The sequence below is a fragment of the Magnolia sinica genome, chromosome 13 (assembly GCF_029962835.1).
Source record: "Magnolia sinica isolate HGM2019 chromosome 13, MsV1, whole genome shotgun sequence".
In the NCBI taxonomy this organism is placed as follows: domain Eukaryota; kingdom Viridiplantae; phylum Streptophyta; class Magnoliopsida; order Magnoliales; family Magnoliaceae; genus Magnolia; species Magnolia sinica.
In genome coordinates this window covers 7,851,978-7,877,717 of record NC_080585.1, presented here as the reverse complement: position 1 = coordinate 7,877,717, position 25,740 = coordinate 7,851,978, and the positions used below count along the sequence as shown (strand labels likewise).

Genomic DNA, 25,740 nt, shown 5'->3' with positions numbered 1-25,740 from the left:
CCTCTTCCCACGTCCTACCACCTACACAAGAAAGAGACAAGGGAGACCCTGGCTCAAGCCGAGGAACCTCCGATGCTAAAGTCAGCGCTAGGACTGTGTAAGAGAAAGATTTTTGAGAGAGTTTTCTGCGTCAATAGATTGGCGCCGTCTGTGGGAATCGATACGAAAAGTCGTTTTCTAGGCTCTATCCAAAAGCTACAAACGAGTTTTAATGGCAATAACTAGAAGAACTGGTCAAGGGGAGCCGAATGAGGTCGCTGCCACTAGACCGCCTGCAACCAAAGGACCATCGGGTATGGACGGAGCCTAAGGAGCTCAGAATCAACCCAACAATCGCCAGGGTTCTACTACCCGTCCAGCAACCTCTGCCGCGACTAGGAATACCCAATGGAACTAAGGCAATGGACGTTTGGACAGGGAGGTTTAGGAACTCAGATCTAATATAAACGTCATGAAGCAAATGTTAGAACAGATTCATCACCAGCAACTCCCGTTACCGCCGCATACAGAAGGTCAGGCGACGAACATTCCACAGCACTTTGCCAACCCCCAGCCTGTTGCTCCACAATCTGCCCCTCAGCAAAGTCGGCACCATGGCCCATCCGAGCCAGTACCCACTCATTCCGTGACCGCCCGCTGCCTGACAACAATCTTCGACATGAAATAGATCGAAGAAGGTGTAGCAAGCCTCCGATTGAGGGAACTGCTGAAAGCGACGAGCCCTGGAAAGCCTACCTCCAGGACTTCAGGAGGGAAGTACGAGAAGAAATTGTGAACATGAAACAAGGTCATGATGCACACCAGATGAGGCCCGAGGCAAAAGCGTCCCCATTCATAAAAGAAATAATGTAAGTTCGGCTGCCCAAATGATTCCGTCTCCCGCAGATTGCACCCTTCACTGGTAAGACTAATCTGACTGAGTACATTGAATCCTTAAGAACATATATGGAACTGCATGACGCCTCAGATTTCGTGATGTGCCGATCCTTCTTTTGTACTCTTACCGACGTAGCTCGACTTTGGTTCAAACAGTTAAAACCGAAATCCATCAGCTCATTTACGAAACTCAACGACGCTTTCCTCACTAATTTCATTGGTGGGAAAAAGAAACTGAAACCACCCGCGCATTTGAACAACATAGTTCAGAAGGAGGGAGAACTACTAAAAGACTATATCAAGTATTTCAACTTTGAGTCACTCCAAGTCCGGAAATATTCAGACGAAACAGCCCTTAACTCGATCATGCAAGGCGTTAGGGATAAACCGTTCCTAGCGTCTCTTGACAAAAATCCGCCCTTGACTCTGGCTGAATTCATGGCCAGGTCAGATAAGTATGTGGATACTGAGGAAACCCAAATCATACGCAAAGCGGCCCAGAACGCAAAAATTCCGACCAAAGAGTCAGCGAAAAAAGAAGTTGACTCGGCCGGAGGAAAGAAGCATAAGGAAGATCGGGCACGTGATGAGCGTAGGTCGGGTAAGCGACTCAATCACAAATTTTCAACATACACTCCACTCAATAAATCGCAAGAACGGGTGTTGTTGGAAATTAAGGGTGAAAGATTCATCAATTGGCTGAATAAACTCCGAGGCAATCACGGCCACAATATTGTCATTACCATCGTGATCACGGCCACAATACAAGTGACTATTATCACTTAAAGAAGAAATCGAGAGGCTCATCCGAGAAGGCCGACTCAGAGAGCATGTCGAGAGGACCGAGACAACGGACGAACGTCAGGGTGATAACCGACCCATTGAGAAAATTCAAACAATTGTAGGTGGTCCCCGAGGTGGGGGCGACTCAAATAATGCTCAAAAAAATCATGCCAGAAATATCAGTCGACCCGAGTCCGAAATCCTGATCCTGTCTCGGCCCCCGAAGGAGAAGAAAAGGGAGAGATATTGCATTTCCTTCGCCGATGAAGACGCCCGAGGCATCTATCATCCACACGATGATGCATTGGTCATCACGCTGACTATAGCAAAACGAAAGATATTCTGTATTCTCGTCGATACAGGGTCATCTGTAGATGTACTGTTCACTCAAGCATTCGACAAAATGGGAATCGAATAATCAGCTTTGCTGCCAGTTCAAACCCCATTGATCAGCTTCTCGGGAGGACGAACACTCCTTGAAGGAGTCATTTCGTTGCCTCTTACTGCGGGGAACCCTCCCCATCAAGCAACAGTAATGGTCGACTTTTCGATAGTCGATCAACCATCAGTTTACAATGCGATACTCGGCCGACCCTCTCTGTCTTCTCCAAGCTGTGGTGTTAACTTACCACCTTTCCATTAAATTCCTGACCAAGTCGGGAGTAGGAATCATTAAAGGCGACCAACAGGATGCAAGATGCTGCTATGCCACGGCCGTGAAAGCTCCATTCGAGGTATCCACGATTGAATCATTGAATCCTCGTACCGAGACCCACGAGCGAGGACAACCGGTAGAAAACCTTATCCTGGTGCCTTTGGTCCAGACAGACGAGTCCCAAACAGTACAGATTGGCTCGTCTCTGTAATCTCCCCTGAAAGACAAGCTGATAGCTCTACTCCAGTGATATACTAATGTATTTACATGGAGTCATGAAGACATGTCGGGAATTAATCCTTCGGTGATGACTTATCGACTCAACATTGATCCGACCTACTGGCCGATCCGACAAAAGCAACGTCCCCTCGGCCCTGAAAGGTATGCTATCATTGAAGAATAGGTTAGCAAGCTCCTCAAGGCCAAATTCATAGAGGAGATATACTACTCGAAATGGGTAGCTAATGTCGTACTTGTGAAAAAGGCCAATGGAAAGTGACAAGTCTGTATTGATTGTACCAACCTAAACAAAGTCTGCCCAAAGGATAGCTTCCCTCTTCCGAGAATTGATCAGCTGGTAGATAGCATAAGAGGGCATGAACTCCTTAGCTTTATGGATGCTTATTCTGGATACAATCAAATTGTAATACATCAATCTGATAAATGTAAGACTACCTTTGTCACTGACAAAGGACTTTATTGTTACCGTGTGATGTCATTTAGTTTAAAGAACACTGGAGCGACCTATCAACGATTGGTGAATAAAATGTTTGCTCGGTAGATCGACCGAACCATAGAAGTATACATTGATGACATGCTTGTCAAAAGTATATATGCAGTCGATCATATAATTGATCTAGAAGAGATGTTCTTAATCCTTCGCAAGTTCCAAATGAAGTTAAATCTAAGCAAGTGTGCTTTTAGCGTAAGCTCAGAAAAGTTCCTCAGATTCCTTGTCAGTCAGCAAGGGATCGAGGCGAACCCAGAGAAAATCAAAGCACTGCTCGATATGGAGTCCCCGAGAACAATCAAAGATGCGCAAAGGTTGACCGGACGGATAGCCGCACTCAACCGTTTCCTCTCCGGAGCTACCGACAAATGTCTCTCATTCTTCAAACAGTTGAAAGGATGGCAAACGTTAGATTGGACGGAAGAATGGGAAGCAGCGTTCCAGCAATTGAAGTCTTATCTCGGATCCTTACCTCTTTTGTCAAAACCCGAGCCAGGAAAAACTCTACAACTATACCTGGCCGTATCCGACGCAGCTGTTAGCTCGACTTTAATACGCGAACACGAAGAAAAGCAAATGTAGGTCTATTACGTCAACAAAGCATTGTTACCGGCAGAGGCAAGATACCCGCCTTTGGAGAAGGTGGTCTTGGTCTTAGTCGTCTCCTCGCGACGACTTCGGCCATACTTTCAAGCTCACACAATCACCGTTATGACCGACCTCCCACTGCACCGGATCCTTCAGAAACTAGAAGCGTCCAACCGACTAACAAAGTGGGCGATCGAGCTCAGCGAATTCGACATTCAATACAAGCCGAGAGTAGCTATTAAGGGACAGGTTGTAGCCGACTTCATAGCTGAAGTGACACCACTAATCAATCTACCTACCGAGCTTGGAAATGAATCAATTAATCAATCGATGGCAGCTTCTCCCGAATCCTCGCCCGACCCAAAACCTTGGAAGCTGTATGTCGATGGCTCTTCCAACTCTAAGATAAGCGGGGCAGGAGTCGTCTTAAAAACTCTTGATCAAGTCTACATGTAGTATGCCTTAAAACTTGGATTTTAAGCCTCAAATAATACAACAGAATAAGAAGCCTCGTTACTCGACCTCCGACTCGCAGCAAGTCTGGGCGTGACTCATCTCAATGTCTTCAGCGATTCGCAATTGATCGTCAATCCGGTCACTAGTGTTTATCAGACATGAAAAGAGCAGCTGAAAACATACATGAAGAAAGCTAAAGAGTTGATCGAAGGTTTTCAACTATGTATTGTTACTCAGATATCTCGAACAGAAAATGATAAAGCCGACCTTTTGGCAAAACTTGCCTCTGCTGACGAGGACAACATACCCAGGTCCGTCCCAATCGAGTACGTTGTTAAACCGAGTCTCGATGATCCGGTTAGCTCGACCGTACATGCAATCGATTTAGAACCTACTTGGTTCGACCCGATCGTTCGATATCTCGGCAGTGGAGAGTTGCCTGAGGATTGTGCCGAGGCCCGATGATTAAAGATCTGAGTCTCTCGTTATACCATACTTAATGGAGTATTGTATAAAAAAAAAGGATTTTTCGCTCCTTTACTACGATGCTTGAATCCCAACGAAGCTGATTACGTATTCCGGGAGATTCACAAGGGTATTTGTGAAAATCACTCAGAAGGACGATCACTCGCGCACAAGGTCCTACGCCAAGGGTATTACTGGCCGACCATCCACCACGACGCGCACAAACACGTCCAGAGCTGCGATAAATGTCAACGATTCGCGGCCGTTCCGATACAACCTCCCGAAGAACTGACTCTCATGGCCGGTCCTTGGTCATTCGCGCAGTGGGGAATCGACATCATCGGGCCGCTCCCTTTGGGGAAAGGACAGACCAAGTTTGCGGTCGTTGTGGTGGACTACTTCACAAAATGGGCCGAAGTCGAGCCATTGGCAAAGATAACCGAACAAAAGATCACATACTTTGTCTGAAAAAACATCATCTGCCGATTCGGAATACTTCGGACCATTATATCGGGCAACAGAAAACAGTTCGATAACAGGCAGTATCGAGAAATGTGCGATAATCTTGAGATCAGAAATGTTTACTCATCGCCCCATCACCCTCAGACTAACGGACAGGTTGAGGCAGTCAATAAAATTATAAAGTAGCATCTCCGAACTAAGCTTGACCGAGCTAAAGGAGCATGGGCCGAGGAGCTTCTTAAAATATTATGGGCATACTGAACCACCGCTCGAACAGCTACGGGAGAGACTCCCTTCTCCCTCGCGTATGGATCGGAGGCTGTCACCCCGGTCGAGATAAGACTGCCTTCAACCCGGGTCAGCTCGTTCCATAAGCAAGACAATGAAGAAATCCTGGCGCTCGAACTCAACCTCATAGAAGAACAAAGGGAAAAGCTCGACTGTGAATGATGGCTCGGCAGCAGCAAATAGCTCGGTTCTACAACGCCCGAGTTAAGGTCAGACGCTTCCGAGTTGGGGACATGGTCCTCCGAAAAGTGTTCATAAATACAAAGGAAGTTGGTGCAGGCACACTGGGACCCAATTGGGATGGACCCTATGTCGTCTCAAGCACCATCCGACCGGGAACGTATCGATTGGAAGACCTAACTGATCAATTGTTGCCCCATCTATGGAACGCCGAGCATCTAAGGTTCTATTATCTATAAGTCGGGTGTTAAGCATTCGTGAAGACTCAGCGAAACAGAAAACTTGTAAGATGAGTCAAATGAGTAAAAAAACTAAGTATATTCATTCATCAAATGATTTTTGCATCGGATTACATGAGTGTCCACGGTGGAATTACATTGATAAAATCATAAAGATAAAAGTAAAAGAAGCCGGCCTCAACGCGGTATGTCTTCTTTCAGCTGCAGATGCTCTCAAGCTCGCCTTGAAGCTTAGTGTGCTTGAAGTGCTTGACACCTTACTAGCCCCAAGGTTCATCAGGACTTGACACAGGAGGTGGCTCGGGTTCAGCTGCTGCCGCCGCTCGGAGCAACCTCTGGTGCCGCCTCAGGAGCAGCCTCAGGCTTGACCTTAATACCAGCCGCAGCATCGGCAGACCCGACAACCTCACCCTCCAGATCCTCAGATCCAGCGGCATTGTCATCGAATCCCGAGAGATTAAGGTCGGGAAAGGATTGCTTCATCACTCAGATACATTCGGCGTACCCTTCCTTTAGGAAAGATCGGTCCAAGCTTCTATTGACTGATTCCTTAAGTGCGGTGTTCATCCAGTGCACGTGTACTGTGCACACGTACCATGTAAGGTGGGTCCCACCTTGATGTATATAAGAAATCCGATCCGACCATTCCTTTCCTCATTTACTTTAAGACGTTGATTCCAAAACTGAAGCATATCCAGTGATCAGGTGGGCCCCACTTAAGGATTAAAGAGGCTGATCTATCCGTTGGGACACTTATACAGGATCCCAATGGTTCAAATTTGACATGCACGGTTAATTTATAGTCTTCAGTCTATGTATGAAGTTTCGAGCCGAACAGATGATGGAAACCTTGTAATCTTTCATTCTGGCCGACTTTTAGGCCACTTGAGCTTCATTTTCTCGATTTTCTCGGATTTCTAGCATGTAAATCCGTCGATGTTGGTCTCCTGGAGTCCGTCCCTTGCCTTGGCGGCATCAAAGCATTAATTTCATGCTTTTAGTATCCTTTTTCAGTCCAAGCTCCTAATTACATCCTACATCACAAACACAATTAAAATATGATGTTAAGCATTATCATGTACATAAAATTAGGCAATAATTGGGGTCTAATATGCAATATTAGACCTTCAACACTCCCTGATACAAGCGATCTCTCTCATCCAAAAATTCTCAGGACTCAAGAAAAGCCTTTATGGCTTGATCTTTGGCCTGATCTCTGGCCTGCTCAATGGCTGCCCCGGCCTCAGCTTTGACCCGAGTCAGCCTCTCATCGCAAGAGGCATGAGCCTGACGAAGTCGCCGACTCTCCTCCTAAGCCTCTCTCAACAGCAAGGCTACATGGGCACACTCAGCCTTAGCATCATCGACAGCCTTCTTGGCAAGCCCCAAGTTGCCCGATAGCAAGCCAACACGAGCCATGGTAGCTTTGAGTTGTGCCTCCAATTCCGCAACTCGCTTCTCGGCGTTGGCTAGATCCGAGCTACCGCTAAGCATACAATGGGCAAACTGCAAAAGGAAAACTTGAAGTTAGAACTAAGTGGCCGAAACAAGGGTAAGCCTCAAGGCAAAGCATGGGATCAAAGACATTACCTCAAGCAGCACCTTCGCCGCATAAGCGAGAGTCCTCCTCGAGGGGGAGGAGAAGAGGCCAGCAAAGTCTTTCTCACCCCCATGAGAGATGACCCAAGGGACCATGTCCGTCACGACCCGCTGGAAGGGCGAAAACTCCTATTGAGTCATCTCCCCTCTAAAGGCCTCTCCTCTCTCTGTTCTAAGACATACTCTGCAACGGGTCCTGGCTCAAGAGCCACCTGGGCCTCGGCAGCTACTGCGTCCGCCTCCTCCGCCCTTTCTTCTTGATCGAAGAGTACGACCACGGTCAGGATGACTTGGGTGGCTGGCTCCTTGGCCTTTAGAGCCACCTTCAGCTTCTTCGAAGGTCGAATCTCCGACAGAAGTGCCGACCTCGGAGGGGCCTTCATTTTGGAAGCAGGCTTTAGCAAAGGCCGAGCCTCAGCCATCTCTGCATCAGTAGAAGCACAGAATTAGATAAAATTCAAGGAAATACATCAAGACTACAGAAAGTACCTGTCACGACTGAGTCCAAACCCGAGAGAAGAAGGCATTCCAGCTGAAGAAGAACCTTCCAAGACCAATCCTCCTGACTTAGTGTCTTCAAATCCTTGATCCGAGCTAGAGCACTGGCTTCTAGCTTCGACCTTTTCTTGGGGATATCTACAAGACACATTCAGTCAGACTCGAAAGTATCATAATGAAGAAAGACAGAGAATAGACATGCCGAGTCACCTGCTTTAGAGAACGCCCGAGGAACGCGAGGCTCGAAGAGCCTTAGCTCGGCAGTCTCTCAGCGACCACATGCCCAGAACCATCTCTCTCTCTCTAATGCTTATTGGAGATAGGAGGGTCGGTTATCAAATGATGGCCCTTGTTCCGCCAAGCGCACAGAAAGTACCAACCGGGTTGTTGTGGGTTCAGCCGTACTTGGTAGAGATAGAGGAACTCATCGATAGTCAATGGGGGCTGATTTGTCTCAGCCCACAACACTGAGCACCCGAACAAGTTCTTCCACCTATTCGGAACTATCTGCCCAGGAGCGATTTGGAGTCGGGAAAGAAAATTCCGAGCAACAGGTTGGAGGGGCAGACGTAAGTCGTATTGTAAAGCGACTTGAAAAATTATGACCATCCCAGCAGGAGGATGGTCGGGTAATTCACTCGGCGGAGGAAGGCGAATGATGACCGAGTCCGGGACATGATACCCGACTCTAATCCTGTCCAAGTCCACCTCAGTTAAGACCGAAGGGACCGAACCCCTTTGCTCGTCTCCAGCCTCCCCTTCCTCGGCAACCGATTCAACAGCCTGTGCCGACCTCCTAGTGGGAACCAGCCCAGCGGTTCCCTTAATCTCCTCATCCTCCTCCTCCATGTTATCTCCAGGAGGATTGGGTCTCTTAGAGGCAGTCACCAGCGACATACCTCCATGAGAGGAACTTGCCGAAGCAAGACGCTCCATTGAAGTCCCAGATACTCTCTCAGAGAACTGGAAAGCTTCATTGGCATCGATCGCCATCTCCGCCAACAGTGAGGGCGATTCCGAAACATTCCAAAAATGTCTCGCTTCTCCCTCATCACCGGAGGCTCCCTCCCTAGGGCTCTGAGAACCTTGCATTACTGTGAAAATTAAAAATGAAGGGGAGGGAGAGAGTTGAAACTCACCGGAGAGGCAAAAAGTATGCGAACGTGGATGCAAAAATGAAAATGAAGATGAAAACGGAGGAGAAAATGGGAACAGAGAAAACAGGATTGGGAGAGGAGAGAGCAGACGCGTGAAAATGGGGAAAGAACGTCCTGCTCCTCCTTTTATAGCCGTGCCACGTAGCAGAGGCATTTAAGGAGGAGTCGAATCGACGACTGTTTCGACTCCCCCGCCTGACACGTGGCGCACGCCGACTGATGAAAGAACCGTACTCGCCACGCGTCCAGCGCTTACAAGCCGGAAAGGCGCTCCGACGGCTGCCCACACGTGCGACCTCAAGTAATGAATCAACGCTTGTTGAGGACGACGCAAGAAGCATTAAATGTTCTATCATAACATTAGTCTCCGGTTCGAGCCGACCCAAAATTCTACTCCTTAGCATTTATGCGATCAACGCAAGGAGTATAGGGGCTTACTGTTGGGGAAAAATATGACAAGTCCAAAGATCCAGTTATGGAATGAACCAACTCTATTGACACTACTCAGGATTCCAAGGCAATAAGCCCGACCGAGGCAAAAGAATTAAATGCCTCAGGGAGAGACTTAGCTCGGATGATGAGGAATGAACCTCGACCGAGACTTACAAAGTCATGAGCCTTAGGCAAAATACATAAGACGCATAAAGTTGACTTGGATAACGAGGCAGCAACGTTTAAAGGGACCGATTAAGGCCTGAACTCTAGAAGTCTTCTGACCGACCATAAAACCGCCCTATATTAGGTCGGTTACAATGTCGGCTATCGGATTAAGAAAGAATATCGGTTATAAACCAACTCTATTTCATCCGACAAAAAGCGAAAAGCCCCATCCTTGCAACCAGCCGAGACTCGTTTATTACCAGGATCGGTTAAGGCCGAGCCGAACAAGGAAGAGATAGTATAAACATAAATACCGTCTTGAAAATCTTGTGAAAAGGATTCCCGGCCCCGAAGATCTTAGGATCAGGCAGTATCCATAAATAAATTACAACAAAATCAAATCTCTGAGATATTCAGAAGAGAATCCCTGCACGATAGGACCCTCTCATTCCTATCAAAACAGGAAATCTCTAAGATGAAAAGTAGGCAAAAAACTCTCTCAAAAACCCTTCTCTTGCACAGTCCTAGCGCTAACTTTAGTATCGGAGGTTCCCCGGCTTGAGTCAAGGTCTCCCTTGTCTCTTTCTTGTGCAGGTGGTAGGACATGGGAAGAGGACGCGGCAGTTTTTTGCATCAACAATATATATTATATATAGACATTAAATCCTTTAACACTTAAAAATTAGAGCATATTAACCAAATAATACATGATTATGGATTCACAGGTTTCCCACCCCCCTTCAATCCCAATTTAAATAAAATTAAAAAAAAAAATTAGAGGGGAAAAACCTGTGAAATCATTAACTAGTTCAAAAAGTATATGTACTTCAGAAGTTTGAAAATATACAGAAGTAATTTTAAAAATAATGAATGACATACTCAACAATGATGAATTTTATAATATTCATTTTAATATTTGATTTGCATATTAAATAAAACATAAATTTTAAATATACCAGCGTATTTGCCTTCATTTTGACTGGATAGATAAGCATGGCCTGATAGGTACGGTCCAGTACTACACAGTCAGCTACTCATATTATGCCCGCTGGTTGTGCCAGGCCTCACTTTTCCAAAAAAATGGCACAGCACAACATTACATCCGGCACGGCACACCACGATGTATGGTCGGGCCCAAACTGTTAACACTCAGCACGGTACCACACGGCCTATTTAGAATCTTATACACACCACAATTGGCCATGCTATTTCCACCAAAACACAGAGGATCCTGTGCCTAAATATTCTGCTAGTCCCATATGCCTTGAAGGTTTGGTTATCCAGTGTCCGCTCGACATGGACAATCTAATCACTCTCCCACGCGGTTTGGTTAAGCAAAGAATTATGGAGGTCCATACCATGTATTTTTTTCACGCCACACGGAGCAAATTGCACCAGCACTAGACTGGACATAAGAAATGTTTCAGTGCCCTCAGAGAAGTATAAGTTGCAGTGCTCTTGGTTTCATTTAGTTGCATTGGGACAATTGGATTACCCAATCCTTTGATCTAGACCGTTCACTAGCTCTAACACATTTGATGGGCAACCATGCAAGTATCACACCAATCTGACAAAAATTAACCATTCGATCAAGGGTCTTTAATATGGTCAAGATCATTTACATAAAAGTAAGTTTCATCAGCAAGATACCTTCATGGATTGCTTGGGATCACAACCATCCCATCCATGGCTTGAAAAAGGATGGGTAGAAAGGCCAAATCAAGGATGTATTGAATAATCTAATCAGTTCAATTTTTACATAGTAGCCTTAGAAGTTTATTGTGGACTTAATGAACAGTTCAGATCAATCAACTGGACTGCCTAACTAAACTGATCCAACTATAAACACTATAACTTATAGTGCTCAGAGCACTAGAGCATTCCTCTGTACTGAATTATGTTAGATAGAAATAACGACCACAATAATTAGACAGTGGATCATGTATCCACTGTGAGAACACAGAGGACTATGGGCTAGACCCAGATGTGAGTTTCCAAGCCTGATGGCACAGTCTAGGTTCTAAGCCCTCCTAAGGGCTTAAAAAGACATCCCCATCTAAGACTGAATTGATTTTTATTTTTGTTTTTGTATCCATATGTTTTTGTGGAGTTTTGGCTGACCACCCAGCAAAAACCAGAGCTCAATCCTGGTTCATGCCTCTGGAGAGCAGATACACTGAACAACTGAACATAAAAGTGGCAATGGGCCGAACTAGGCCTTGGCCTCGGCCCTAAGGCCTAGCTAGTTTACAGTCAGTCCTGCAAGGATAAAAGTAAGATGATTCAAATGCTTGAAATAGTCTAATGTAGGATTTTCTTTCTTTCTTTTTTTCCACATATCCCATTCATTTGGTTCTGATCATTGGACATAGATCCAAGAGTGCTTTTAAAATAAGCATGTCTGTTCATGGAAAGTGCTCGCAAGTGTCATTAAGCCATCCCTTGCCAAGTTCAATGATTCAAAACATCAGTCCACATGGGCCATGGCCAACTTTATTGGACATTTGAGCTGGTATAACTCATTTCCGGTGTGAAAATTCTATCCGTGGGTATGACTTATCAACCAATCACGAGCCTTGTAAAAATAATAATAACAATAATAAACCTATGCAATTAGTGCTGAGAAGCAATGCGGATGGTCCAGCTTTGGGCTAAGCAAAAGGTACATTTTGCATATGCCTAACTCAATGGTATCCTAGCGACTTGAATTTAAAAAAAAAAAAAAAAAATTTTAAAAGCCAATTATGAGGTATATCCAAAAGATGGATGGTGGAGGTTATTTCTTGCGCTCTCGACCATTTCCAAAGTAGAAATTCTAATCAAAGTGACAAAATTAATAGATTGTCTATGCATCAATAACAGAGATTCCATAGTCTAATCTGAAACGTATATTTTAATGAGAATATATTCCCAATGCCATGTTGGGGGACCGCGGAAGCACATAAAATGAATGTAGGATAGCAATTCGAAAACATCAAGCAAAAGGAAGAAGAACACAACGATTTTAAAGTGGAAAAACCTTTTCGAAAAAAAGCACGGCACAAAGTGACAGATGATCACCATGTAGAAATTACAAAGATAAAGAACTTATCCGATTCAAATAACCTCGAATCTCATCATTGCTACACTCTTTGAAACCTTGGACAATTTAGAAACTCTTAAAATACCTCACAATCCCGTTTATACCCATATATAGCTTTGGAAAGAATCTCAAACGAAATTGGAAACAAATTTTACAAATCTGGCAAATCTGTAAAAGTCTGTGCAAAATTGTTCGATGTCATCAATGTCATTGAATACCCTTTGATGACATTGAATAAGTGTCAAAACTGTCTAGCAACAAAACATAGATTTTTCAAAAATCTTCGATTATTCGACTCAGCTTCGATGGCATCAAACACATCTTCAAGGTCATCAAATACTCCTTGATGTTATTGAAAAATGACACCAATATATCTAGCAACTAACAAAGTAAATTCAGAAAATACTCGATAGCATTGAGCCAACTTTGATGGCATCGAAGCCTATGCGATGGCATCGAACCTGTCATCAACGGACTTCTAACTTTACAAATTTAAGGCATCTATCAACAACATGCCTCGGTGTCATTGAGTAAGATACATAATTTTCCAAACATTACACCCTTATGAAAACATCTTAATGGGAATAGGATTTTCTACCTATATTAGTGAGATGACAAAGCTTACTCATAACACTTCTATCCACTTTAGTCTCCACATGGTAAGTTTTCATATCGATTTTAATGATAACAATTGTATTAAAGTACACTAAATTACTCAATCTAAATAATCCAATAATTAGATCTAAGCCAATGATAACCTATGACGCACCTAGTAAAAGTCCAGTAAAGATGTAATTTTGAAACTTCTGGTATTGTTAGTTTCGTTTGTTGAAGATGTTTGGGAATGAAGATGCTTTTTTCTGTACAACTTTATTTACATTGCATGGGTAAAATAAATAAAAATAAAACAACTATAGAAAATAAACTTCTTTCCAAATCTACTTAAAATATGGAGAAATTAAATTCTCTTTAAAAGAAAAAAAAGAGTTCCCCAATGTAAATTTTCAAAGTCGGCAGAATCATGAGATTTCTCATGGTGTCGCCTACTTGAGTTTTAATCTTCTTTTTGAGTTTAAGCTGATGTCTTAAAATGAATTAGCCGAATGAATATGCAAAATAGATAAAACACAAATATCCGACAGTGCTTGGGACCAGAGGGATCCACTCCAACCCAAGTAGCGTTGGAACATAACACATGACTTATTACAATTTAAGTATTATTATTATGGATTCCCTCCCCAATCCACGTACCCATTGATGTGCTCATATCACACGAACGTATTAAACTAATAACAAAATCATCATCAGTCTCGTATAAAGCCATCCAAAAAATTCCAATCAAAACCCGACAACCAAAACCCAAACGCCCGTGGAATGTTAAGTGCAGTCAACACACGCTTGGAAAAGACTAACACGCGCGCGAAGTTAAGCCGCTCATCAGACCGATCCACTGTGGAGATTCCATATCTCAAAAATCAGACCATTCTAATCATCGATTGGGCCAAACAGCGAGGAATTGGACCGTCGTCTTATTTTTCACAGACGGCGTCTTGCCAGTGGGGATTCCGTGATGAGCAGCTCGGATCCCACACACGTGTGAAGCGATACACTTCACCCAACCTATAAATCCTAGTCTTCAAGACCGAACCAGGGTCATCCAGCCATGAATTACAAAAACCCCTATAACAAGCCCAACGCCATCTGTTTTCTTATCCTCTTCTCTTTCTTCTCTTCCGCAATCGCATCCGTCCGATGCCAAATCAACGTCTGGCCCAAACCCCGTACAATCTCATGGCCCACCCCTCAAGCCACCCTCCTCTCCCCTTCCTTCCAAATCCTCTCTCCCTCCCACGCCCATCTTCGCCCCGCCGTCCGTCGTTACCTCCGTCTCATCCTCTCCGAACGCCACCACCCCATCCGCCCCCCTTCCGTCAATCTCATCGTCTCCCTGCCGTTAAAATCCCTAAATCTGACCATCGCTGACCTCCCCGCCCCCCTCCAGCACAACGTCGATGAATCCTACTCTCTATCAATCCCCAACACCAGCTCCGCCGCGGCTCTGACGGCCGAGACCGCGTGGGGCGCGATGCGCGGTCTTGAGACGTTCTCGCAGCTGGTGTGGACCCGCGACGGACGGATGGTGGTGCCGAATGGTCTGTACGTGTGGGATGGGCCGTTGTTTCCGCATCGGGGCCTGATGCTGGACACGTCGAGGAATTATTACGGGGTGAAGGATCTGATGAGATTGATCCGTGCGATGAGCATGAACAAGATGAATGTTTTCCATTGGCACGTAGTGGACTCTCATTCGTTCCCGTTGGTGCTGGAATCGGAACCGGAGCTGGGAAAGAAAGGATCATATGGGGAAGAGATGCGGTACGACGCGACGGACGTAAAGAGGGTGGTGGAGTTTGGGATGAGGCATGGGGTGAGGGTTTTGCCCGAGATCGATACTCCGGGTCAGTACTGCTGTCTTTATCTCTTCCCTGTTGCTACGTTACACTTGGCAGGGTTATCTTTTAATTAGGATTGTCCATCTAATGGGACCCACTATGGATGGGAGGTGGTTTAAGATTCTGGTAGATTGGACGATCCTGACCATATAAACCGAGGCCTTCAAATCGACTGTAGTCAAGATAAGGGTTAATGGTCAAAATTAGGTACTGGAAAGTAAAGGTGACCGATGGCTACGGTTGGTTTATTCAATCCAGTCCCCCAAATCACCTAAATTGGAAGATCCGAGCCATTGAATATTTCGACTCTCTCTATCGAACTGTGGCTGGTTGGTGCATTTCCTTCCTAACCATGCATTTGCATGTAACGGTGGAAAGGTTGAATATAACCAGTTGAGAAGATTTTCTGGGCATGGTCCATCCATGATGGGGGCAGACCTTCGGACCAATGGCTTGGATAAACCAACCGTGGCCACAGGTGTACAAACTCGGCCTCACTAATAAAGCCCAGTCCCGACCACAGTTTGGTGGAGTTGTTAACTCAGTTTCGGGCCCAGCAAAAAATGGGCTTCCAAGGTAAGAGCCCAGACCAGAAATAACATCTGCTGGGCTTTAGAAGTTCATTGAGCCACAACGATCTATACCGCTCCAGCATCTTGCCTTGGGCCGAACCCACGGGCTGTAGATCGTTGCAGTTATGGATTAGGCATGTTTTGTTGATTCCTTAGTAGAATTCTTCTGTGGATGGCAGGTCATGCAGCATCATGGGCCGAAGCTTATCCAGAGATCGTCACATGCTCAGATATGTTTTGGTGGCCCGCCGGGATTGAATGGGCTGACCGATTCGCATCTGAACCGGCAGCGGGCCAGCTAAACCCCCTCAATCCCAAGACTTATCAGGTCCTTCGAAATGTCATTGGCGACGTTACTTCCCTCTTCCCGGATCTGTTCTATCACGCCGGATCTGATGAGATTATTCCTGGCTGCTGGAAGGCAGATCCGACAATTGGAGACTTCCTGTCCAATGGTGGGACCCTTAGCCAGCTCCTTGAGACCTTCATCAACTCCACTCACCCTTACATAGTCTCCCTCAACCGCACTGTTGTGTATTGGGAAGATATCCTACTGGATTCCACAGTGAAGGTGGGTCCCAAGTTGCTTCCCCCTGAAACCACCATACTACAGTCCTGGAACAATGGCCCCAATAACACTAAGCTTATAGTTTCCGCTGGCTACCGAGCAATCATCTCATCGTCCGATTTCTACTACTTGGACTGTGGGCATGGCGGTTTCGTCGGCAATGACAGCCGGTATGATCGCCAAACGGGTGATGATCCTGCACAACCATTCAATTACAATGGTGGCAATGGAGGATCGTGGTGTGCCCCATTCAAAACGTGGCAGCGGATATATGACTATGACATAACCCATGGACTGAGCGAGGCGGAAGCGAAGTTGGTCTTAGGTGGAGAGGTGGCGCTATGGTCGGAGCAAGCGGATCCGATGGTCATGGATTCTCGAATATGGCCAAGGGCTTCGGCGATGGCAGAGGCATTATGGTCCGGGAACAGGGACGAGAGTGGCAAGAAGAGGTATGCAGAAGCGACGGATCGGTTGAGCGAGTGGCGGTATAGGATGGTGGGGCGAGGGATCGGGGCAGCGCCCATTCAGCCACTCTGGTGTCTTAATCATCCCGGCATGTGTAACATTGTTTCAGAAAATTAATCCATTCACTGCAAATGCCACTGGCAGGACTTCTCCTTCTGAAAGTTTCAGAAAATAATGGAAATGTCATGTTTTTAACAGACAGCATAAAGGTGTGCTGCCCAGTCGAACCATGCTGTCCATTGGGTGGGTCCCACTGTGGAGATTCCCTGGCCCAGTCAACAACTGGGCTGCTATGCATTAAACAAGTAGATACTCTGTTCTGTTTGTGTGGGATCAGCTAATCTTTTTCCAAACCAGTAGAAATGACGGTCACGTGCATAAGCACGTGCCAGAGAGAGACAGGTCATCACATCTACTGGACATGTGCCAAGATGGACACGGATTGCGTCCTACCCCTGACTGGACGGTAATCCTGCAACGTCCGGGCAGGGCTCTGTGGGAACCACCATGATGTAAGTTTTTAATCCAGGACGTTAATCGCTTTTCTCATATCATTTGATATTATGATCCTAAAAATGAAGCAGGTCCAAATCTCCAGTGGACCACACCAAAGAAAGCTGCAGTGATAATGACACCCACCGTTGAAACCTTTCTAAGGGCCACCGTGATGTTGTTTTACCATCCAACCTATTCATAAGGTCATTTAGACTTGGATTAAGTGAAAACACAAATATCAGCTTGTTCTGGAACTTCTCCAGCTCCCAAGAAGTTTTTAATGGTGGACGTCCAATCCCCACCTTGTGGTCCAGTTAAGACCTGGACCTGCCTAAAATGATATGAGAAAAAATATGACCGGCGTGGATAAAACACTTACAGTACGGTGGACCCCATATATCCCTGCCCGGACGGATTACTGGTCGGGCGGGGTAGGACGCAATCCGCGTCCGTGCCAAGATAATCCAATAGATTGATTTAGACTGTATATTATGTCCCCGTACATCTCATGGGCTACCATGCAAATATTATACCAACCTGATAATCGTGATCATTTGATCATTAGCCTCTAATATAGACGGTCAAGATCATCTACATAAAAATGAGTCCACTTAGAGCGTGTTTGGGCAGTGGGATTAGAAGGGATTCGGTGGGATGGGATTCGTATGGTCCCGTGCCAATTCCACTCCATGTTTGGGAACAGTGGAAAAGCTTGGAATTTGAATAGATGGAATTGCATTGGTCCCGTGCCAATTTCATTCAATTTTAGCAAGTTGTGTAGGTCCCACCATGATGTGTGAGCTATATCCACACTGTCCACCCATTTTTCGAGATTATTTTAGAGCATGGGCCAAAAAATCAAGTAAATCTAAAGCTCAAGTGGGCCCCACCATAGAAAGCAACCGGGATTGAATACTTACAGTTGAAAACTTCTTTGGGGTTACATGAGTTTTGGATCTACCTCATTTTTAAGCTCATGTCATAAAATGAGGTTACAAAACAAATGAACGGTTTAGATATAACACATGTGTGTTATTCTCAATAATTTCAATTGATGGTGGGTATATCCATTCAATGTACCACGGTATTACCAAGAAATTAATCTTATCCCATGTAAACAAGGAAACAATCCCTGCCATGCATAATAATTATATTTTTTAAATCCCATCCCACCTAATCCCTCCTAATCCCACCGCCCAAACACGCCCTAAACAATTTGATCAATCTATTTGTTGGCCCCATCATTGATTGCTTATGATTCTAAAGAGTCATTTTTGTTAATCAATCCTAACCGTCTCATAGCATGGCTTGGAAAAAGGAGGGCCACAAAAATAGGGACAAAACAGGGAATGAATCTGATCATTCGATCAGTGTGATTTTTGCAGTGGCCTGTAAAATGTGGCTTTGGACTTATATAGAATTAAGAATGCAACTAGGAGCACTATAACTTACAGTCCCTTTGAGAGGGAGCAGTGAGGCATTTCTAATTATGAAATGATCCGGTATCCCAGAGCACTCTATGGTACGGTGATCTTGGTTGCACATGCATGGGCATGTGGAGAGTCCGTCTAATAAATTTGGGCTGTCCAGCCACAATTTATGGGCCACCATGAGAAAATCACACTTGGATGACTTTATCTGAAAGCTGGCCACGCTCTCATAACAATCCTTTATCGAGAATGGGATGAGATGTTTGGCGATGTCCGATTCAATGTTTCTTCTTTCATGCAATTCCTAATTGGCCCACCAAATGGATGACTTAGACCCATTTAGTTGCAGCAAAAGTTCAAGTCTAGATAGCCTGCTTGGATAGCTCCAGTCCTAGTTGATTCCATGCATCTAAAATTAGGTAAATATGATCGGACGAGGGTCACACATTATACACTAACTTTGAACCATTGCTCAATTTATCTGGTCCGTTCAATTATTTTTTATACGTTAGTCACTCACCATCGTACTAATCTTTTTTTTTTATTATTGGATATAACATCAACACTGCCGGGGTCGCCTGATGATCGGTTATGATCCGCACACATGTACCTTTGCTCGCAGAAGTGCAATCAGCAGTCCCCACGAGCACCATGCCCTGTATTGCACTGGAGCACCGAACTGTACGAATTTGCCCGAGCGAATGGATTGAAGACTGAAGACTGAAGAGGCCTTCGCCTCCAGCTCGACAGTCCAGTTGCCATGACGCGGGGTGGAGTCCGGGAGATGAAGGCGTACAGTACACGTAGCATGATGATGTGCTCGATCGAGACCGTCCGTTTAGTGGTACCTATATACGAATGGAAAATCCTACGATGGTGAACCAACTCGATGATATGATGGGTTAGTTTGTAGAGGCGGGATGATGCTCCGAAATCTCCCAGTCAGAAAACCCTAACCGTTTCTTCAGTGGCCTACAAATAGAACAATGGTCCAGAAAAAAAAAAGGGCAAAATAATGGATGCCTGTGATCTTCTGATCTGAAATGGTTAACAGTGACCACTGCCCGTGTAACATGGTTGGCGTTGGTTCAGTTTGGTCATTTTGGTGAAAATTAGGGCTGATTTGGAAATTCTCTGCCTTTATTAGGGTTTGGGGTTGAGAGAGAGAGATTTGAAGGAACATTTGCGGCAACAGCAGCAGCAGCTAGAGGCAGCCATGGCGGTCGAACTGATGCTCTTCAACACATGGGCCTACGACGATGTTCATGTCAGCCTCTCTCTCTCTCTCCCCCCCCCCCCCCCCCCCCCCTCAAACGACTGCTGAATTTTCTGCATTTCCTTCTCTGTCCCGTTCATGTAACGGCGTTTTCATTTTTCTTCTCTTCCCAGTTTGTCGGAGTGACTGCACCATTAGCTGCATTTTTCTTCTCAGCCCATTTTATGTAACGGCGTTATCACGGTAGCGGGGTAACTGCTCCAGTTGTTGCGTTTTCTACTTGCCGTTTCTGTAACGTCGTTACCACGGCATCGTGCAACGTGCTCCGTTAGTGGGTAGCCATAACGGGGCCGTTACGACTCCCGTTATTTTGGACCTTCATTTTCTTTTTTATTTTACATATTAAAACGTATATTTAAAAGATAAATCTCTCTCTCTCTCTCTCTCTCTCTCTCTCTCTCTCAGCTTTGTTAAACTCACAGGGGTGTACAAAGCAATTCGTGTACACGCCGCCACATGTGCCAGCGTCGCTCATGGGAATGAATCTGGTTGGCTTATCATGTGGGACACGGTGTGGGAAATAGACGTACGGCTTAGAAAAACTTCCCCCAAGTTTCTTTATCCGTCTTTTTTTTTCTTCTTTTTTTTTGTAAATTGTGGCCCACCTGATGATCAAACCAGCCCATTTTTGTTTCAGAGCATTGATAGCATTGACACGATGGGTCTCGGCAGATGGATGTCTGGGATCTTGAGTTCCTATGCGATGGTGACACACGACATGGTGCCTAGATGAACAGATTTGTGCGACCCTGACCGTGTGGCCCAGGTTGATGTATGTAGTGTATATCCACGCCATCCATCCGTTTTGCCAGCTCATTTTAGGGCTTGAGCCCAAAAATTGAAGCAGATCCAAATCTCATGTGGACCACACCAAAGGAAACTGTGGTGATTGAATGCTCACCATTAAAAACTTCCTAGGGCTCACCTTAATGCCAACGGATGGACTGGATAAGATTCATCCAACCTGTTGATAAGGTCGTACAAACCTGGATGAAGGGAGAAAACAAATATCAGCGTGATACAAAGCTTTTTGGCCCACAAGAAGTTTTAATGGTCATTCACCACTGTTTCATGTGGTATGGTCCACCTGAGATTTGGATCTGCTTCATTTTAGGGCTCCTAAAATGAGCTGGCAAAACGGATGGACTCGATATAAAATACATACATCAAGGTGGGCCCCACGCTCAGGGCCTCACCGTCGTGGGTGAGACCAGGGCCGCACCTCGTCCGCTCCCCTGATAATACGGCAGGGTTATCTCTCCACGGTACCCGAGGGGGTGATGTATCAATCAGTCCATCCATCTACTGGGCCAGGAATGGATGGTTTGTGGTAATAATCAAGCCTATCAGACGATCCTATCCGTCACTTTTCTTCAGTATACGCTGCTGAATATTTGACCGTTGATTATTTTTGTTATCTACCATCCCTTTGGGGACTGCGATCAGATAATAGGATTGTGTAATAGGTTTGACCTTTTAACACAAGCCATCCATGATATGTTTGAAATGGTCGGTCCCACATTTGATTGCTTATTTCTCTCTGGATCATAACCATCCATCCAATGGCTTATTAAATAAACAGAGGAAATATATGATAAGCGGCCCACATCTTTGCATAGTATGCCAACGCTTTCAATTACGACCGGTGAGGCCCATGGGTTCGGTAATCCAGACCCATGGTTGTTCACTGTAGATTGATGATACCTCAAAAATCTCCTGAATAGGACAATCATAAGCTTCCAATTTGTGGCCTATGGATGAGACATACAACCGTGGTCCCCGGTCGACTGAAAATGTCCTACTACTGGAGGCTGTGATCTTCCAATCTGGGAGATTTGGAGGGGCATTATCCATCCACAGTGGGGTTCGACAGACTAATGGTCCGGATTAACCATGGCCCCACTTGTGAAATTTAAAAAACCCATGTACACTCTGCAAAGAAGCAAGCCCTGCACCATATATTGCCCATAACAAAATGGGCCTTTCTTGGATGGTTAAGATCATTCAATTACCTTGATTTCTAGCATTGTGCCCAAGAGTGGGCTGGACTGTATGGACACCAGTTGATGTTTGGGGCTCTCCATGTGTCCGATACAACTGGTCTGCACTGTAATATGGACCAAGCTAGCTGATAGGTATCTTTCCCTTATGTAGATGTAGAAACATAAGAGTAATTCTCATTCTTATTTTCTCTTATCTAATGCTTAATTCAACAAAAAGGGTTCTTACCATATCATCCAATCTATATCTTTACCATTTATTTTTTGGTGGCCAACATGTTCTCCATTGTAATATTTTAATCCTCAGTCATGAATATCTATAAACAACTCCAAGGGGTAAACCTATATTTTTTTAACATCTTCAGCAAAGCAGTCATGTTTACTGTTTCTAGGTAGCATTGCATCATTCATATATTTTATGTTTAGAAAAGGTAAATCAGGCAAGCTTCATCTTTCAAATGCAGCCAATCGCTAATATAGATCCCAAGTCTTGGATGGAGGATGGCTGATCCTAACTGTCTAATTGGTGACCATCAAATGGAAAATGGTCCAAATTTAATTGTAGTCAGGCTATTTCGATCAGCCAATCACTGTAGTTTTGAGGCTGTGCTCAACTCGCACAATCCAATAATGGCATCTGTGTCGATCAATCCATCTAACATGCCTCCCTATTACTTGGACAGTGGTAAAAAAGGCAGTGATTGGCTTTTTATGGCCATTTGATCTGTGGAGAAGTTAGCCAATGAACTTCCTACCAGAACGTTTTTGGGCTATGGTTCTTGGCTCATCCATGAAGTGGTCCACCAGTCAGCATTCCGGATCTGTTACCTCAGTCCACTGATCAAGGCCATGTGTAGTTGAGATCAGTTACTAAATGGTACAGGATGCATGCTGAATTGAATTCCTAGGTTTCTAGAAAATCATTACTGCTCAGCCAAATTTGGCAACCTTCAAAGGAATGCATCACCAAGATCCACAAGCTTAGTAAACTACTCTGCTTCTGGGTTGATATACAGGTAAAAGAGGATGCACACATATATAATTAAGTCAGCCATCAAGGATCCGTTGTTGGATGCCAGAGCATTCCATGTCATTTTCCTCTTCTATATGCTTCTTAATCATAAGAGAATATCATCATATGAAGCTTTTCTGCAGGTTGATGATGTGTCTTTACAAGATTACATCGCCATGAATGCTAGAATTGTCCCGCATACAGCTGGAAGGTACTCAAAAAGGTTCCCCAGGACCAAATGCCCAATTATCGAGCGGTTGACGAATTCCCTGATGATGCATGGCCGCAACAATGGAAAGAAGCTGATGGCGATTCGAATAGTCAAGGATGCAATGGAACGAATCCATACCCTCACTCAGCTTAACCCCATTCAAGTCATTGTCAATGCCATTATCAAAAGGCATGCTGGCTTATCTTCCTGTTTCCCTGTAGAGGAATCAAACGATCCTATGTATAGTTGGTTTTCCAGTTTTTACCCTGGTGGTGCCTGTGGTTCAGTGATCTGGACTATTGGTCTGTTGGGCCCCTCTGTGGATAGACCATGTCCCAAAATTCTCCTGAATAAGACAATCCTGACCACTCATTTCCTGGCTTGCCAGTGCAAAATCAACTTAGACCAGTTCTTTCACTCAGGGAGATTTTTTCGGGGCATGTTCATCCACGATTGACTTGCACCGCTCTTTTACTGATACATACTGAAACCCAAGCATACCTTGCATATCTACAAACCAAGGATTGCATGAACAATCTCCTCTGGATTTGCATTTCCTTTCTCATTGTCATTCTCCTGATGCAGTGGACCACGAGCGGATGTAGTTCGAGTTGGCTTTGGGCCTTTTGTTAGGCGTCAAGCAGTTGATGTCTCCCCTCATAGACGTGTTGGCCAAGCAATATATCTCCTAACTACTGGTGCTCGCAAGAGGGCTTTTAGGAGCAGAGACACAACTATAGCTGCGTGCTTGGCAGATGAACTCATCTCTGCCTCCCAGGGAGGTCAGAACAGGTACTGAAAATGTCTTGTAACAGATGTTCCTATCCTTCTTTTGACCTTTGAGGAGTGTGATGGAGGCTTGCTCTCTCTAGCTTCTCTACTGTACACGTGGCATATCTAGGGCAATCAGAATTGTTGAGCTGGTTGGCCACTATGTTGGACAGATCAATGGCTTGACGGTCTTGGTGGTTTGATAATCTTGCCATCCAATCATCATAATATTCACTTTGTAGAACATGGGATTGCTCTCATCTTTTTTGCTAATCATTTTCCAGCTTTCTATTTTTGGGCCACCAATGCAAGGACTAAAGATAGTCCAATCACTGTAGTTTTCTGTATATAGCCACTCCACCTGGCAGCCAGCAGATCTATGGTTCTGATTGTCCTAGAAGTGGGCCACATGTAAGTGGAGATGCTTGTAACTTACAAGCCCCCCATCTTCAAGAGGCTTTCTGGAACCTCAGTAGCAAAGTGCAGTAAACATCTCTTTTCTTTCTTGCCTAATGATTCGTTTATGTATATGCTTTTACAGCTATGCCATTACGAAGAAAAATCAGATTGAAAGGGTTGCGATGGCCAACCTTTGAAAAGATCGTCTCGGAACTTCCCAAGAGAATGTGTTCGCATTTCTCATTTCTCTCTTCACCAGGTTACTCTATACTACACTATGACTCTATAGCAACTTGATGTAAATAACTACTTGCATTTGCGTTTGGGCAATTTACTTTCATCTGCATGGCAGAAAAAACTAGTTATGGTTGAGTATATACATATATACACTCATCTCAGATGTTGACATTGGAATTTGATGCTTCTTGTATCGTCAAGACAAATAGAAACATTGGAAGCAGCTTTTACATTCTTTTTTCTTTTTTCTTTTTCCTTTTTGTGAGTGGATGCCATGCATCATATGCAAGTGCACTGCAACTGCAAAGTGCAAATCAGGATGTTCTGGAACTGCCACTATTTGTTCTAAGTATCTCCTTGTCCAAACCAGAAGAGAATACATCCTTCATTTCCTGAAGATGTGAAAATGCAATCCTGGATGATGTGGTTTTAGAAATCCTTTTAAGTGTCCCAAATGCAGGAATGGATGGGTATCATTTATCCATTATGCCAAAATATTCACCCGCAGGTGATTTTTGGGTGCACAGTCCATTGGCTGAGCTATACCCAATTTGGCTCTTTCGAAGAATGAACTGCGATTTGATAGGATAATGTCGTGTACAAGGTTGGCTTTGATTTCTATGCAGAATTCTTGTTGATGGATTGTTTGTATTTGTTCATGGAAAATTATACAATGTCAAACAATAGAAATAGGTTTTCTCAGATTCAAAAGATGAGGAATGATCACCTGCAGCCAGGTTTAGGATAGCTTAACAGCATGCATCCCATTTTACTCGTTTGATATTTGAACCAGGTAATCTTCATGGTGGGGCTCAGGTTTGCCAGCTGAGATGACCTGCACTAGTGAGCTCGTGGCATGTGAGAAAGCTTGTATGCTTAGCCCTATAGCAACTGATTTTGAAAGTGATTATTGTTCTTAAAATATATGACAGAGAACATACATGATCATTAATTTAATTTAAATATATAAGAGAAATTATCGAATGCGGCCTGATTATGTGCGGATCATCTCGCGTAGCAAATCAGAGCCATGCAAAAGACGTGCCCCACCACGAAGATTGCTTGTGCAGAAATTAAACCAATTCACTCATCAGGTGGAGCACATAAGTCAGGGTGACCCAATGATGAGTGGCCTGGCCTTATTTTTGTGCTACATGGTCGAGTTGACATGGTGGGACTTGTTGTGTCTA

General features: G+C 44.7%; 2 protein-coding genes across 4 annotated transcripts; both read left to right on the top strand.

Annotated features, from left to right (window-relative positions):
- The first annotated feature begins 13,877 nt into the window (after positions 1-13,877).
- Positions 13,878-16,916, top strand: LOC131222652 (beta-hexosaminidase 2). Its single transcript, XM_058217804.1, has 2 exons — positions 13,878-15,117; positions 15,863-16,916. The coding sequence occupies exons 1-2, from the start codon at positions 14,322-14,324 to the stop codon at positions 16,834-16,836; spliced, it is 1,770 nt and encodes a 589-aa protein (XP_058073787.1). The 5' UTR covers positions 13,878-14,321; the 3' UTR covers positions 16,837-16,916.
- Positions 16,917-18,428: 1,512 nt separating this feature from the next.
- On the top strand, positions 18,429-24,785 carry LOC131222651 (small ribosomal subunit protein uS7-like). Of its 3 annotated transcripts, XM_058217801.1 has the most exons (5): positions 18,429-19,911; positions 20,558-20,641; positions 23,076-23,332; positions 23,729-23,935; positions 24,456-24,785. In XM_058217801.1, exons 1-5 carry the CDS (start codon positions 19,861-19,863, stop codon positions 24,508-24,510), a joined length of 654 nt encoding a protein of 217 aa, XP_058073784.1. In that variant the 5' UTR covers positions 18,429-19,860; the 3' UTR covers positions 24,511-24,785. The 3 variants fall into 3 exon arrangements, with proteins under 3 accessions (XP_058073784.1, XP_058073785.1, XP_058073786.1); XM_058217802.1 differs by lacking the exon at positions 20,558-20,641 and having other exon boundaries at positions 18,436-19,911; XM_058217803.1 differs by lacking the exons at positions 18,429-19,911; positions 20,558-20,641 and adding an exon at positions 20,297-20,446.
- The last annotated feature ends 955 nt before the right edge of the window (positions 24,786-25,740 follow it).

Excerpts from the sequence above, each read along its gene's own strand:
- LOC131222652 (XM_058217804.1), top strand. The coding sequence starts at position 14,322 with ATGAATTACAAAAACCCCTATAACAAGCCCAACGCCATCTGTTTTCTT. Across the intron at positions 15,118-15,862 it reads GCCCGAGATCGATACTCCGG|GTCATGCAGCATCATGGGCC; the intron begins GTCAGTACTGCT and ends TGTGGATGGCAG.
- LOC131222651 (XM_058217801.1), top strand. The coding sequence starts at position 19,861 with ATGGCGGTCGAACTGATGCTCTTCAACACATGGGCCTACGACGATGTT. Across the intron at positions 23,333-23,728 it reads GTCAATGCCATTATCAAAAG|TGGACCACGAGCGGATGTAG; the intron begins GCATGCTGGCTT and ends CTCCTGATGCAG. Across the intron at positions 23,936-24,455 it reads TCCCAGGGAGGTCAGAACAG|CTATGCCATTACGAAGAAAA; the intron begins GTACTGAAAATG and ends ATGCTTTTACAG.